At 40.3% G+C, this 17650-nt stretch overlaps 1 protein-coding gene across 1 annotated transcript; it reads right to left on the minus strand.

The window, feature by feature from the left end:
- Window positions 1-9792: 9792 nt before the first annotated feature.
- LOC114565220 (NAD-dependent protein deacylase sirtuin-5, mitochondrial) lies at window positions 9793-17580 on the minus strand. The gene is made up of 9 exons (XM_028593128.1): window positions 17440-17580; window positions 16152-16256; window positions 14529-14662; window positions 13854-14079; window positions 13156-13243; window positions 12912-12965; window positions 11429-11552; window positions 11157-11272; window positions 9793-10741 (listed from the first exon to the last, which is right to left on the minus strand). Coding segments are annotated over exons 1-9 (921 nt in total). The 5' UTR covers window positions 17441-17580; the 3' UTR covers window positions 9793-10668.
- Between the last annotated feature and the right edge of the window lie 70 nt (window positions 17581-17650).

The raw sequence follows: 17650 nt of genomic DNA on the forward strand, positions 1-17650 counted from the left end.
AAACTGAATACCTGCTCACAGCTTAGGTCAAACGGAACACCGGATCCCACGCCGACACAGACCGGAGCCAACGGTAAGAGACGCGCACAGCAGGCTGGAGGCAGAGCGTCCCAAATAGCTGGAGACTGACCGGTGGCCACAGACGCGCTCCACACTATCTACAGGTTGAATTGTGTTCTTCGGATAGATCAGCTAACCTTATGATATAAACCTTCATGTCCCGGCTGTATTTGCACGCAAATATATATCTATCAGTTTTTTTTAACATTCGTTTGAGAGCGCATGAAGAGCAGCGCACACGACGTCTAGTTCAGATGGTAAAGCTTTTCGCAAGGCTCAGATAGGATCACGCCTGCGCATTATGTGGTGAAGATAAGACAGGTCTCAGCTACTGAACACACATTCAAGGCGATTTGGCTGGTGCGGCTGCAGAGCTCTTCTCACCAATGTGACAGAGCCTGTGCATACATCATCCATAATCCCAATGTCCTTTTCTTTTCCACCCACACATGACATGTTTCCATCATTAAAGCCTGCGCAATCAATTTTTGTTTTCTACATATATTAATTCATTTAATGCTCTTCCTTTTCCTGTCTCCTTCACTCACACACACTAGGAGCAGAGTAAAATGCAGAATGAATACTGTTGTAGCCCTACTGTGTATCAATGTTTTCAGACCATGATACATGGAATTCTCGCTGAGCTGGCAGCTACTGTGTTTGGTTGGCACATGAGATAACATGCTTGCATACCATTCATCATATGATTTCTGTGTTGCCAGTGAGGCAGGCACCCTTACCACCAGCAACCTCTTGGCATTCAGGGGGTGGTGTTTCATTCATTACCATGGGAAGATTAGTCATCCGTCACGGGCTGCCTTTGCCATGAGCTGTCAGCGCCAGAGAGGGTGTTAGAAAGTGACAGATGGATGGCCCATGCCAAAGTCCGGCCCTCTTACATGCTACCAGGACACTCACATGCTTTCTGTTCCCCTTCCTGGCTCTCTCTCTCTCTCTCTCAGCTATTAGTACCCTAGCTTTCACTGATCTCACTCAGCTATTGAATGAGTGTATGCAGCTTGACAGGTAAACAGAGAGAGAGAGAAATGGATGGGGTGTAGTGAATATAGAAACAGTATTTGGCAGCCGCCCAAATTCGGAGACAAAAAAAGAAGCAGTGCTATAAAAGACTAGTCTGGCCACAAAGAAACATCAAAGCCAGTGTTTCATGAGAAAAATAAGAGATTTTAACACATCTGAGAACAAAAAGCTGGAATGAGTCGATGCTGTATTAGAGCTGACACAATTAGTAGATAAATCAAGCGGATTGACGAAGATTAATCTGCATTATTGAGCAAAAACAACAAATATTCTACGGTTGCAGCTTCTCAAATATGATGATCCTCTTGTTCTTCTCTGATATTTAATGTAAACTGAATGTTTTGGGGGTTTGGACAATTAGGATTCCATTTTGGAAATGGCATTTTTATTTTTATTTTATAGACCAAACAATGATTCAAAAATAATCTATCAATCTATAATGAAAATAATCAATAGTTCCAGCCCTAGTTGATATAAACTACTATAATCAAACTTGCAAAACGCTTGCTGTCGCACTAAATGATTTGTCAGGATATTGTTGTGTCCACAACAGTGTCCCTTACCTTCCCCTCATGTCTGCCTGCCAGTCTCACTCCTCTGTGTTATCTATCTCCTGCTCCTCTGAGAGAACGATGTGGGACACATGATGTAGGACACATTGCTGTTAGGTGGAAATTCTGTCTTATCTACAACATTTTTCATTCTCTGCACTTTCCACTGGACTTCATTAGGTGGCAAACAAACACTGATGTGTTAGTGTAGTTTGCCTGTCAGTGACAGGGATACTGTAACAAGCCTGAGGTGATAGACAAATGAAACAAATCAGTGACCTCATTTAATTATTGTCTATCGACCAGAGTGTAATTAATTTGGCATTGATTTTCTGCCATCGCCCTGATCAATATTTCAATATTCATTGTGTAGCAGCTCCTAAATTATTCTCAATAATGAGCACTGCTATTTTTCAATTTTGTAAGACATCTCGCATTTCTTTGATGCAAATGTCAAACTGTGCATTGAAACAAGATGAAAATCTGACATTCAGATTGCCATTTATGTATCTGCACATGCAGGTTTGTGCTTTTTATTTTTGACTGCAGTTGACTGACAGATGGTTTCTTTCCCATTTGTGTGAAGGCATGCGGTATTTCCAGGAGGACCTTTTGGCCTGTTTGTGGCCAGGAACTTTGGGGGATGAGAGCAGAGGCATCGTATCAAAGTGTCATTCCCTGCGCTTTTGATGGCTTCAGGTGTAAGTGCACGGTCACACTCTGCTAGCCCTCATCTTCTGAGAACAAAGAGAGGTCTCACAGGAGTTCACACCACAAAGCTGCACTCCAAGGGCATGGGACAAGGAGACAGCGGCCTGCTCCATACTGCGTGCCTCTCTACTAAAAATCATCATCGCTTCCTCTATGTCTGTCTTTCTATTTCTGTCTCTTTCTCTTTCATTACACACAAAAAAAAATCCTCTCAGACTGACTCAGACTGAAAGACATGAAACAGCTGAGCGTCTGAAATGGTGGTAAAACAGATAATTATGTATCTGACATATTTACATTGCAAAATCGTTATTTGAATAAAAGCTTGATGACTCAACAGCTTGAGCTCTCTGGAGCAATTAAAGTCTTCTCTGCCACATGTCAGTTGTATAGCCTCTTCCCAAAAGCTGATCTATAGCACATAAGATCTAGCAAATGCTTGCAACCAAATTTGTTTCATATTGGGCCTTTGGTCATGTCTCAAATGTGGCTCCTCTTGTCAATTGAGCAGTGAGAAATGTCACCCTCTTTACATCTCTTGCAAAAAGTTTTACACATCCTTTAATTCTCCAAACAGCAGGGTGTTTCCGTATCATAAAACGGATAGCTCTCACACACACGCACGCACACATTTCAATAGGATAAAAAGCAGATGAAAAAAAGCAGAGCATTCCTAAAAATAGGAAATGTTTAGATCTGCTGCATTCATCTAAATATTGCTTCAAACTCACTGTCATCAAGTGATCATCTGTAATGATAGCCCAGCAGCTGGCAAGTCCCACAAGTGTCCAGATGTGGCTGAGGCATTGCTGGTCTTATAATCACAGACACATTGGCTTAACACCAGCAAATGAAACAGCCAAGCCAGACCCAAGAGGGACAGGCAATGCATGTTATGAATTAGCTAATGTCAGTCTTAATTAAAATGTGCTAAGAAACAAAACACCTTTTTTCCACGATTGTCAGTCAGGTGTGCTATTCCTGGTTTCCTCAGAGAAACGGCTATATCTTGGAAGGATAAGAAAATTACAAAAGATGGAGAACTCTGTGAGAATATGAGCTTTACATTATATGCATGAGATTTTACATTCATACCATGGTGATGGATCTAATTTATTTCTTTTCCTTTACTTCTGAAATTAAATAGAAAGTGTAAATCAAACATGGCCACACGTCACCTATTTTTCACATGAACTTAAAAGTAATGAGTCCAAATTCAGCCTTGAGCGGGAACCTACAGAACTCCATTTGTCAGGGCTGAAAACATAATGCACACATGATTACCAAATCAAAACTGGACCCGGGGAAAAAATCCACAAGCTTATCCTTTATTCAGCACAGAGAATGATTTGTCCCCTCTACAAAACACGTCACAACAGATCAACGTAAAAGCTAAGTTACCCCAGAATCCATGATTCCAACATAATTCTGTCTGTTGATGCACTTGTCAGTTCAGTGTCAACGAGGTCATTGAACAGGTTTGGATTGCATTTTTAAAACCTTGCACAACAAAATCTTGATCTAACAGAGTTCAGCTGTTTGTCATGTAAGCGTGGCTAAAAACAATTGTTGAGATTATTTCTCAGATGCATTGCACATGGTATAAAGATGATGACACATGACTTTTACAGACAGTTTTAACTGTTTTGATTTGTGTGTGTCATCTGTAGAAACAAACAACAGCATCTATGTAGTGTGTCTTGTTTTAAAAAGGTGTGATCGGCATTGTTTCTTAAATTAATCTCGATTTTGGGATCAATGCATTCACTCCCACCCAGTGGACTGAGAAATTATTTTCTGAGTCAAAGAATGATTTGGAAAGAATGTGCAAAAACATGGTTTAACAAATAAATGACATTATCCAGCTTTTGACCTTAGATGTCTTTTCCTTACTAAATATTTAGCGATCTTGCCTTCTAATAATATGTGTGAGGTTAAATAATAGAGGTGAAAAGGGAAATAAAATCCTAACTGACTACTTAAAGTAGCATCTGTATAATTTGCAGATCAAATGAAATCCTGTTGTAGCACCTTCCTTTCACTAAACAGCATACATATTTTTCACCACAGCTTGCTGATTGCAACCTTTTGCATATCAACACACACATCTGAGGGACCTTTTTCATCATCTCCTCCATTACAGACAACACCACCCTTCTAATCCTCCACTCACATCAGTATTGCTAATGAGCCCAACAGCTAGTTACTATATACTGTTTATGGACACATTTATTGTACCTGCAGACTACAATGAAAATGGGATTGTGTAAGGATAGTGACTCAGGATTTTCCTCTGTATTTATTCCTTTACATGAACAATACAGATCTGAGAAATGTCCATTTCAAAAGTACACACATACCGACAATGAAATAACTAAATAGTAGTAGTAGTAGTAGTAGTAGTCTTTTCTCTACAACAGCTAATGATCTGTGAAAACAAAATCAGCCCTATGGGGAATTACATAGTGAATCAATTTTTCCCAGTGTGAGGTAAATTGCTCCAATTTATGATTGACAAATGCTGTTATCTTTTCCATATTGTAAATGTCCATTGTGATGTCCATCCATCCATTTAGAGTCAGGCTCTCTTGTGATAACCATTTCCTGGTTAAAGCCTTTTAGCTGCAACCAACAGAATGTTCAATAAACCATGTCTGAGTTAAATTCCCAAATACATATTCTTGATCTCTTGCAGGGCATTGCGTGTCCCCCCTCCTGTAGTCTTTGATAACCGGGCCGCCCCAGAAAACATGGTAGTGGTTTGCATGTTGGTTTGATCCTTTTTTATAAGGTGTGGATTACTGTTTGGGTGCTTTCTGTCCAACAGAAACCGATTAGAACCTCCAACAACACTAAACGCTGAAAGATGAAGCTCTTAACAAGAAGTAACACTCATGGCTGTTTGACATAGGTCTGTGTGCAAGCTTAAAATGGATCAATAGCCATCAGGTGCATGAGATTCAAGTGCAGCACCCGCCCCATTGTGAAATCCTCTTAAAGCTTCTGATAGTTTGAGTAATCTGGGAGAGGGCAATGTGTGAGTGTGTATCTGTGTGCGTATGTGTTTGTGTGTTTGTGTCTAGTCCATGTGCCTTGTCCCCTCCCACAAAGGCTGTCTTCCAAAGTATTACATGCCCCATTGAATTTAAGTGCTTGGAGTGTTCACTGTGCAGTGAGAGAGACAGACAGAGACAGAAAGAAAGAAAAAGAGAAAGAGCTCATGAGAGCACATTTCTGCCGTTCCGATAACATTGTACTCACCAAAGTTATTGCTGAGATCTGGAAACATGGCGACAGGAAAACTGTGTGCGTGCACAAGTATGTCGTGTACGTTTGGGTTATCATTTTTACCATTTACCCGTGCTTTCTCATCCAAATAATTTTGGATAACTTGGGGGATTGTTGAAAAACCTCTATGATCTGATTGCTTGTGTTCCTGACTTTACAGCAATGCTGCCAGACTCCCAGATCTTAGCAATTTACTTGAGTGAGTGGAAATAGTGTATGTCAAAGCAAAGCCTATCTCAAGTTTAAGTGAAGTGTAATGAGAAAGAGGGAAAATAAGAGAGAGAGAGAGAGAGAGAGAGAGAGAGAGAGAGAGAGAGAGAGAGAGAGAGAGAGAGAGAGAGAGAGAGAGAGAGAGAGAGAGAGAGAGAAAGAGAGAGAGAGAGAGATGGTGGCAGGCTGATTGGACACGTAACGGATGAGACTCAGCAACACTTGGAAAGACCTGATGTTGAATAGGAACTTGATATTGAATTTCAAAGACACAAACAAGATTCAGCAGGCAGGGAGGGGAGAGCTTGCTCTTATGTGTGTCCTGTGCTGCTGTTCTCATAGAAGCCAAGTACTTCTGCGGTGATCAATTACCAGGAGAAAGTGGCCACTGGCCCTGATCCTAATTAGTGCAGGGTTAGAGCAGATTAGCTTGCACCTGAGCCCCTATCTCAGCCTTTCTCAAACAACAGCTCCCTCCCAATCAGGCTACCTAGAAGCACCAGCATCAGCAAAATTCAGTGATATGTTTTGGTGTGGAGGAAAGACAACTCAGCCAGTATATGAAACCTTTTTCTCACATATCACTTATGGTTCATCTCATGTGGAAATATCAAGCTTAACCAAAAATAAAGCAACACATAATCATCGCAGTGTGGGGACAGGTGGGTCTGTCAAAAAGGGGTCCTTTTAAATAACAATGGTGCTCATGGCAATGGAGCGATTAGCTGTAAACCTTTGGTATCACAGCCAAGTTTGCTAAACACAAAGAGTTCAGGGAAAGGTGTTTTGTGTGTGTGTGTGTGTGTGTGTGTGTGTGTGTGTGTGTGTGTGTGTGTGTGTGCATGTGTGTGTGTGTGTGTGTTTGTTAGAAAATACATAAGCCACATTTTAAAATGCAATCTATTTTGGAAGCTCATTAATCGATTAAAGCATGTCTTTATCATGTGGTTATATTCTGTTATAAACAAGAAAAAACAAAGACAAAGACACACATTTAATCCAACATGGGACCTGGACATGAGGATACTGGACAGATATAGTTATTATACTGTACTGTACAAATAGTACTTCTTTTATACACAATGACTTGGTACTGAATACGGAACCCTGCTAGCAATGTTTAACCATTTTCATGATGATAAAATGGGCTCTTTTATTGTTTAAAAATATATGTATAATCTTTAACTGAGCCTGATCATAGTGACATAATTTACATGAATAATCAATTCTCGATTGTAACATAACTAAACATAACTTTTTCTTGAAACTAATATTAAGGAAGAGTCTTTTCTGTTAAAACATTTTAGACATTTTATTTTGTCAGCTTACAGAAAAAGCTAACAATCAAGTGCCGATTTCATATCCCACTATATTTAGAATATATTAGGAATAATGAGGGTCTTAAGATCGATACCTGTGGAACGCCACCTGTGACATTAATACATACTGAATATGATTAGTTAGGTATGATTTCAACCAACCGAAAGCTCAGCGTAAGTTCATTCAGGAAGACTTCCATGCTTTCATTCTCTCTCTCTTTCCTAATCTGATCAGTTGATTCTGGGCGTTCACTCTTCAGTTAAACCAATCAGAATTTGCCATGATTTCCATGAGCCAATCACATCATTGCATCCCTGCTTTAAAATCTGTTCTCCTTTCTGACGCTATCATTTGTCATTTCAGGCAAATCGAGCAGCGCTCCTCCACCCCATTCACCTCTACTCATCATCATTCACAGCACCCACGGTTCTCCACCAGAAGCCCTGCTCACATAACATCCATCCAGATCCAGCCTACTCATGGCCTCTCTACCCCTTATAAAAATTTACATAGCGATGTAGTCTAATCTCCAAAGACTGTACATTTCAACCTTGTGCATCATGCGATGAATAAACTTATTTGCACCTTTCAACAGTCTCTCCTGAACTATAGGTTACCACACCCAATAGCCTCCAATTGATGTATAACAAATTATTTACTGTATCAAATGAAAATAGACACATTAATAATATGTGATGATCAAAAAAATACTGTAATGCCACTGATGCCTGTAGCTATACACAATGTGTTACAGTACTATACACAGTGCTACAGTATGCTTATCTGTGTAATATTCACAGCTCCTCACCAAGCCTGACCTGGTTTGGTCTGACACTTCTGCTGGTCTGCATACAGAAAGGAAAAATCACACGAGTACACTTACAGCAAAAACACGCACACACACACACACACACACACACACACACACACACACACACACACACACACACACACACACACACACACACACACACACACACACACATCCAGCTGGACATCAAATACCACTCTCAGCTTTTTCTAAATACAGAGACTCCAACAAAATAAATCAGTCAATCACACGCACGCATGCACATACGCACGCATGTACACACACACACACACACACACACACACTTATACTAAAACCAATATATGCCTACACACACAGAGATGCCATCTCGCGGTCAATCTACCACCTCATTCAAAGAGACAGAGAGATATTTGTAGAGCTGCCACCAATGAAGATGAGTCTATTAACCCAAAGGCTTTTGGGTCAGACAAGAACCTTTCCACTTCTACTATTTTAGCCCTCCCGACTGCATTCATTAATGAATGAGCTGCAGGACTTGGAAGCCAAGTTGTTAGCTCTCTGGCAGAATTGTTTGCATCAGCTCTAGAAATGACTGTATCAGATGGCTGAGATTTCTCTTAAGTGCCCCTCCGTGTACTTTTTCTCCTGATGAGAAATGGGACGTGGCCTACCTCTCCTTGAAGGGGAAGCAGCAGTAATAGAACAGGAAATGAGGAAATCTAATCATGTCAATGATGATGATGATGATGATGATGATGATGATGATATACATTAAAAGGTGGAGATACTTTATGGACAGACAGAAGGATTTGATTTGGATGCTAATTGTTGAGCAAAGAAAGCAGGTGGTGAGGCACCACAGTGAAGACAGAATACAATTTATGAGGAAATAGTGCCGCATATGTGCTGTTTCACCAATGTGGACCAACTGTGGTGTGTTTGTGGTGTTGTTTTGAGGGGCTGCAATGCTGTTTGGACAAACAATTGGATAAGGAGAGTAATGAAACTACAGTGGGCATTAAATGCGCTAACCCTGACTTCCCTGAGATACTGAAGATGGATTACCACCTCTCGTGCGTGTGTGTGTGTGTGTGTGCCACACATACTCTCCCTAGCTCTCTTGAGATAATTCCTTTATGACTATCATTACATTATCATAACACTGTCTAATGAACATAACCTTCCACAGCTAATTTGAATGCCCTCTGTCTCTCTCATATGCACTGGGTGACTTAAACATGTTGGTTGAGTCAGTCAATGAAGACAAACAATTTTAGGAGTGGGATTTTCTGCTTTTAGAATTTTTTTTCTTTTTTTAATTATTAGTTTATTTGAAAATATGCTAGTGTCCCAGAAACAATCTCCCTTCCCCGTCATGTTTTTGTACTCAAGCAATACTATTAAAATATAAAATGTATTGAGATCCCTGTAAGAGATTTGCTGTGACAACAGATGCCTCATTGTGTCATAGACTGCTTTTCACTTCAAACAGTTTCCATTCTCAGCAGCATTATGATTGAGGCCGATACGGGTTTCCTCGGCTCAGCCGTAACAAATCTGAGCTCATTGATGGCCTCGGAGTTCTTAAGTCTGCATTTCCACTCACTCGTGCATACTAAGAGAAGAATCTAAGTGGATGCAATGTTGATTTCTGTGCCACTTTCAAAGCAGAGTTACTTGTTACTGTATAATCTGGTTAAAGATAGAAAGCTACATGCTGGCATCTACTGTTCATTTTGGGCACACACAGTAAACTCCACTCCCAAGAAAAGCCAAGGATGCTTTTTCAATGCACAATAAGACACAAAACAGCAACTATACAGTTAGTGTTTTAATATTTATTATGTTCTGTATAATTGCATTGGCAGTTTTCATTCTAAGAAAATGTGCACAATGTTTAATGTATCATTTTAGACAATTTCCATCTACAGTTGTTAAACACATTTTTTGAAAATGGACACTAAAATGTGTAAAAATGCATCATGAATAACCCAGGACGTGTAACTATACGGATGTCAAAATAAACACATTCAAACCACGTGAGAAAGAAATAATGCTGAATCAGGCTGAATCACTAAAAAGGGTCATTTTCTCTTTCTACCCTGTCTGTCCTTGGTCAAAAGAAAACTCTGTACACTTGACTACATCTCTGTAACATTGGTTGATTTGCACTTGAGGTTTAAAGCAAGCGTTTGGTCAAGGTTGTGTAAACAGTTTTGAAAGGCACAAGATTATGTCACACTCTGTACATCTGTTTATTTGGTGCAAAGAGAAAAGAGGAATACTCTCCATCGGCATCAGGAGTAATATGTTCTGATCTACAGCAAAATATGACAATCCCTCAGCAGCATCTAATACACAAGATATGTGAAGAATAGAAATAACCTCTGATATCGGAGGCGATATCCTATGCAAATAACTACATACATAGTGCATTCCCTTTCGTATACCAAGCTCTTGCCTATTTCAAAGCAGCACATATGTAAAACTTACAATATCCCATTTCCAGTTTAGCGGACTATACATGATATTCAAGTATTACAAGATCCATCTCAAGGTCTTAAAAAGCTCAATTCTAAGCTTAACTCTCCCTCTACCTTTGGAATAAAATATGCGATGAACCCCCCCCAGGCTTAGATTGCATTAGTAGGAAGAAGGCAATGGTTGCTGTTTGTAGAGTCATTCCTGTGGCTGTTAAATAACCTCTGACTCATGTTGCGCCAAAGCTGGAGGCAGCGTAGCTCCACATGGACCCTGGAAGTGATACCTGAGAGAGAGAGAGAGAGAGAGAGAGAGAGAGAGAGAGAGAGAGAGAGAGAGAGAGAGAGAGAGAGAGAGAGAGAGAGAGAGACACACACACACACACACACACACACACACACACACACACACACACACACACACACACACACACACACACACACACACACACACACACACACACACACACACACACACACACACACACACACACACACACACACACACACACACACACACACACCAGGTGGAAGGTCACTAATTGATTTAAGGTAACAAACACTGGGGAGGGGCCTGTATGTTGCTTATGCTGCCAGTGGATGGCACTAAATATCAACATACGCATGCATCATTACCCACTAGTCTGGTTTCACTTTTAAATCAATGTATTTTCAAAACTTTTTCATTCTTGACTGACTTACATGAAGTACTCCGTTTTTGGTGTTGTTTGGGTGTTAAACTCCGCCACTGGGACACCCCTGGATGCAATCTGGGGGCCAAACATGGCTGCTGGGTAAACGATCGAAGACGTGCCCACCTATAGGTTAACAACAGGGAGCAATGACACCAGTGTCAGCTTGTACAGAATTGTATTTCAGGTCCAGTCCCTGAGATTCTGAACAAATATTGCTTTATGTAATAATATTACACAAGAGGAGAATATGACACACATGTAAAAATGAGGATGACTCACCACCAGACAGAGATCACAGGTTTCCATCTCTTTTTCCACCTTGGTCAGGATGTGAGAGTCCAGAGTTTCTCCAAAAAACACCACATTGGGCCTCAGCAGACCGTTGCAGTCACTTTCGCCACACCTTCATACAGCAGCACCAAACACTCCTTAGATGATTAATTGAGTCATTCTGCATTTATCACAGTATCACAATAATTGGCCATAACGCAAAATTCCACACAGACATAGTTTCATGATAGTTAAAATCCATAAAGAACGAAGAAGTGGCAGTTTTTTTTGTCCTATCGATGAGGATGTAGGGTCAGACAGAGACTAACTAAAGCATCCCTTTTTCTGTTGTTCTTTATGGTTCAACGGTATGACCAATGTTCCTCGTATGTGTGTTTGTTTGAATTTAAACTCAATTTGTTGTCAGTTTGCAACTCTTTGGCCATATTTAGCAACACTTGCTAGCCTAAAGTCTAAGAGGAAAGTTAACATTTTCATAGAACACCAATGCCCCCACGTGGAAGCCCTGACTCCACTATCAGTGACATAGGAATTGAGTGTAACCCTTAAGGCATGATAAAACCAAGTCCTGGGGGCCAGAGTTACAGCTCTTCATTTCTTTTGCTCTCACACAGATTTACTCGGGCAGCACACCAACGCAAGGTGCATTCTGTGAGTAAAAGAGTTAGTTGGCAACTCAAAAAAAGTAATGGACGCGGTTATCCCACTTTAACTTCACCAAACAAAAATGATCTATTGCTTTATGTATTTATATTATTATGCAATAGGCATTCAATGTTATTTTAAGTAAATAAAAAAAGAATAGGGGCAACTTAATAAGATGCACAATATAATAAATAGATCTACAAGCAACTGCAACAGGTGGTGAGAGAGAGCTGGGACAGAGAGAGAGAGAGAGCTCAGAGCAGGAAGGAGCAGCAGGTCCAGCAGAAGCTTAAAGCAGAGCAGGTGGAGGCTGGAGATGGTGGTTAATACAACTAATGTCTCGCAAGCATGCCAAATTAATTGCACTTCATCTTATCTGACGAGTGCAATTGGTTGTATACATAGACTAAACATTAAGTTAATGTTCTATGAGCACAAACTGTCTTCTTTTGCTTTTAGTGTTATAAAATTTTCAGATGTATTGTTTCTTTTATTATATCACTTGTCTGCCTCCAAAGAGATTTCTGTGCAAGACAGGTTCATTCATGTTTTTTTGTGCACACAATTAAGCAAATTCAAATCTCCTCCTGGTATTTGCACAATCCTACCTCAAATGCATATACAACTAGAGGAGAGAGACAAACTTCACTGCTGCCATGCAGATTAAACGCACCTAAGATCACACGCAAATTGTGTTTTCAGGCTGGTGCACCTGTTTAATAAAAGGAAAACTCCAGGCGCAGTATGCAACAAAAAAAAAGAAAGTACAAAAGGCTAAGGCAAATCTGACCTCAGTGTTATTAATATGAAGTGACAGTAATCCCACCTTGGCAATTTATCCACAGGAATCTGGGCATCAGGAACATCTGGGTCAGGTGCACTGTACATTAGGAGAACAAACACAGTGGGTTAAATGTCATTTTAATTTTATCCCAAGAAATAAGTCTGTTTATCAGAGAGTGTGTGTGTGTGTGTGTGTGTGTGTGTGTGTGTGTGTGTGTGTGTGTGTGTGTGTGTGTGTGTGTGTGTGTGTGTGTGTGTGTGTACACTCCAAAGGTGCTGCCTTTTACCCTTTGTCCTTAAGGGCAGCACATATGGGGCTTCGCTTGTTCACGGTGACATATCCACAACTCACACAGCGCGTTTCCATCAGACTGCCTGCAGTTACACACGGGAAACACAGCTGTTTTTCATTAAGGCCTCACAAAAACCCATCTCCCTCTCCACACAATGTATTGACAATGAAATCAGTCAAATGCTTTCGCTCCGTTTTTGTCACAATCCACTGTAAAACTGGGTGAAAACACGACGGAATCAACACTTGAAATGATGTTATGTTTCCATAAGCCAGTAAAACTGTGGAATATGCTGTCATAGTGTGCTGCCATAGTTTCCAGTAATTACTGACAATGGAGCAACTTCAGGTTCCAGTTATAATGTACTTAGCTAGATAGGGAAATTAATCTGCTGCATTTTACCTTCACTAAGCATTTTTGTCTCTAGATGGCAACAAATTCAAAACATTGAAATAAAAATACACGTCACTTCTGTTTGAGGCTAGATTTTTTCCTGTAAAATTAGGCTGAATCTCATTTCTCTGTTTTACCCCTTCCCCTTCTTCTTACCCCTAGCCCTTGTCCCTCGAAACCGAGGGACAAGATACTTGATTCCAAAATTATTATGATTATGTCTTTTATATCCTGTGAAATTTCACTATTTCAGTGTGATGCATGTTGGTCTGTAGTTCTGGCCCAACTCTGCCCCTCACCATGAACTTTGAGCACATTTTTGGACCCGGCCTGTCGGTGGAGGTCGTCTGTGCACTGGGTGATGACAACCACAGAGCGACCCTGCTTCCTCAGCCGGGCCTCACACTCTGCTATAGCCAGATGGGCAGCAGAGGGCGTCTTGTTCATAGCCAGCTCCCTTCTGTAATGGTAGAACTCCCAGACCCGAGACGGGGTGCGAGAGAAGGCCTCTGGGGTCGACAGGTCCTGTGGATGCATCAACAGAGGCATGTTTTAGGTCAAAACTGAAGTGCTTAGAAGGTAGGAATCAAAAGTGTAGTAATCAGAGGCAAGAATTAGACAGATAATGAAAGGCAGCATAGATTAAGTTTAAAAACCTCAATTAGGGAGGGAGATTATCATTTTTGGTATGAAAAGACTATTTTTTATTTTTTTTTCCTGGGAGGTAAATCTTGCTGCAGCCCACGACAAGAATCAGGATTATGCAACAAACACCATTTCTCTCTTTACTGGCTGTTGCCACTGAGATAAATCCACTGAGCTGTGAAGATGTATTATGTAAACATTTAATACACCCACTCCAAACCACAGGTGGAAATTAGACCAAACATAAAACTTTGACCTAAATAAAAAGACAAAAAAAGATAATACAGCCACAAACGTGTGTGTGTTTGTTTTGCTTTTTAAGAAATTACCTGAGATTTCCACTTCCTCCACTTCTCATTTTCTCCCCTGAAGGTTAGTACTCCACTCTCTGCACTCACACCTGCCCCTGTGATGATTGCTATGTGCTTGGCTTTGGAAAAGACCTTGCGGAATTCAGACAGTTCTAGAAAAATAAAAGACAAAGCAACATACTGTATATAATGAAATGCTTTCTAAATGTCTTGATATTTTTTTAAACCATTCTCTAACATATTTATTACTATCAAACTATGAAAGCAGTGTGAGAGATTAATTATTTTGATCTTAAAAGGTCCCATGACATGGTGCTCTTTGGATGCTTTTATATAGACCTTAGTGGTCCCCTAAAACTGTATCTGAAGTCTCTTTCCCAAAATCCAGCCTTGGTACAGAATTACAGCCACTAGAGCCAGTCCCACAATAAGCTTTCCTTAGTATGTGCCATTTCTGTGTCTGTAGCTATTGAGGAGGAGAGAGGGGGGGGCAAGGTGGAGGGTGGAAGTGTGGCCTTGACCAACTGCCACTTTGCTTGTTTGCAAGCCATGATATGATGTCTCTCTCTCACGGGTGGGCCAAATTCTCTGGGCAGGCAAAGCAGAGAAAGGGGAGGTAACCTTGCTCCTTATGACCTCATAAGGAGCAAGATTCCAGATCAGCCCATCTGAGCTTTCATTTTCTCAAAGGCAGAGCAGGATACCCAGGGCTCGGTTTACACCTATCGCCATTTCTTGCCACTGGGGGACCATAGGCAGGCTGGGGGAACTCATATTAATGTTAAAAAAACCTCATCAAGTGAAATTTTCATGCCATGGGACCTTTAAGATGATCACTTTCAACAACTGATCCTAGCTTTTTTAACAGTCCACCCAACAATTTGTCCACTAAAGCACTATGGATGCAGGGAAATATCAGTAAATATTACATTTGGTATTATCACAATATTTGAGTTATAATTTACAGTGTTTTAGTGTCCCTACCACAAACTTTCCATTAGGGAAGTCAAGAACAACTGATTTGAGAAAGAAGTCATGTTTGCAAATGTACAGATAAGTAAACATTAGACACTGGTTCATTAAAGGTCCCATGGCATGAAAATTTCACTTTATGAGGTATTTTAACATTAATATGCTTTCCCCCAGCCTGCCTATGGTCCCCCAGTGGCTAGAAATGGCAATAGGTATAAACCGAGCCCTGGGTATCCTGCTCTGCCTTGGAGAAAATGAAAGCTCAGATGGGCCGATCTGGAATCTTGCTCCTTATGAGGTCACTAAGGTCTATATAAAAGCATCCAAAGAGCACCATGTCATGGGATCTTTAACATAGAATCTAGTCTGTTTGATAGTAACTTACAATATCATTATCTGAGTAGATCTTGATTGAGTTGTTTGTTTTTCATTAATTCAGTTACTACTTGATTGATTTTTCACTCATGTCCTAGATCCGTCTCTGCCCTTTTGCAAAATGCTAATAAAAACACTTAATTTCAACATTTTCCTGAATGATTTTCTTATGCACAATGCCTGTCCGGAAGGATGACCCCTGACTGGCTGATAATCAATGCTTAATGAAGGAGCAGTATTGACCTGACACAGCAGCAAACCAACAGTATATAAACCTAATAGCTTTCATTGTACCTGAGTTGGGATTTGCTTTATCCATCAAAGGTCCTTTCATCACATGAGTGGAGTACATGCGAAGACCAAGTGCAAACACAGCTCGATTTTGAAGCAGCATTGTCACTATTGTTACAAGGAAGGAACACATGAAAAACATGAAAGAGAACACAAAATGAAAAGAATTGTTTGTATTATTCTCACCGACTTGTTTTAATTTACAGTATGGAGATGAACACAAGTGCAGATTTTCTCTCGTATTGTTACATGCATTCTTACTTTTCTGTAATTAATATAAAGATGACAAATCATCCTTTAGCATTAACTCTTCTTTACAAAGTCATGTTGTGCAGTCAAGCATGTTCTAACCCACAAAACGTTACCTTAAATCCCTACAGGGATCCCAAAGTTTCCAAATATGTCACGCTATATTTATATACAAAATGATGCTAAAGCGAGATAGATAGATAGATAGATATATATATATATATATATATATATATATGCATTTGGTGTAATAGTGCAGCCATAACGAACATGCTGTCTTGTTGAGTTTATATGCAATGAAGAGTAAGCACATTGTGATGCAAATGATGATGCAAATAGTGGGAAATTCAATAGAATGGAGCCTGTGTATGTGTATCTGTCCCACTTCATAACATTGCTTCAATATATCAAAAATAAATACAAGATATGGCTGCAGGAATGCATGCAGTTGAAGTGGTTGGGCAATTAGAGCAACGATACTCTTTTCTTGTAGCCTGCGATTGCAACAAACCTGAGGAAGTCTGGCTACTGGCACTGATAAGACAAGGTATACATGTGCAACGAATAGGTTGGAAGTAAAAGTAAGAGGCAGGTTTTAAACGGCCTATAAAAACAGGAAATTTGGAGCGCTACAAGCATGAACATACAAGCCAAAATGTATCCAAAAAGGTTTTAGGCCCAGGTTCGTATTAGCCATTTTCAAACCGACTTTAAACGACTTAAACAGTTTTTTTTCCACGGCAACCAGCCACGTTAACTATATATTTAGAGGACACGTAGCTAACGTTAGCATAACAGGTTAAGCCCTTTACAAACTTCTAAAATGCACTACGTTAACATAACGTCGCTTGTAGCGTCGTGAACTAGCGTTACGGTAGCTTGCTAGATTAATAGGCTATTGCTTTGCTGTCTGTCACATAAACAGGAACAAAAAATTATAAACGTGTTCATTCAACGTGTATTTACACGTAATATCCAATGAAAACAGTACCGATACATGCGCATTTAAATGACCTTGCCATAGAAACGTTATCGTACTTACTTCGCTTAATGATATTCCCACTTTTCCGAGTAGAAAGTCACGCCGAGTTTGCTTGTTTACCTCACCGCAATTATCATGAGAGGCCGTAAATGTACCACACTGCCGTAAACCGCGCTCTGTAGGTTTAGGAGAGCCATCTGGTGGTAGACTGCCGTAAGTGTGATTCATTCATTCTATTCCCCCAAATTAGCGAGACAAAGCAGCATTTCAT

The sequence above is a fragment of the Perca flavescens genome, chromosome 12, assembly GCF_004354835.1.
Source record: "Perca flavescens isolate YP-PL-M2 chromosome 12, PFLA_1.0, whole genome shotgun sequence".
Lineage (NCBI taxonomy): Eukaryota > Metazoa > Chordata > Actinopteri > Perciformes > Percidae > Perca > Perca flavescens.

Coding starts and splice junctions, on each gene's coding strand:
- LOC114565220 (XM_028593128.1), bottom strand. Junction 14,080..14,528: donor GGAGGAAGTGGAAATCTCAG/GTAATTTCTTAA, acceptor ATGCATCCACAG/GACCTGTCGACCCCAGAGGC. Junction 13,244..13,853: donor AAATGTGCTCAAAGTTCATG/GTGAGGGGCAGA, acceptor GTGTAACTGCAG/GCAGTCTGATGGAAACGCGC.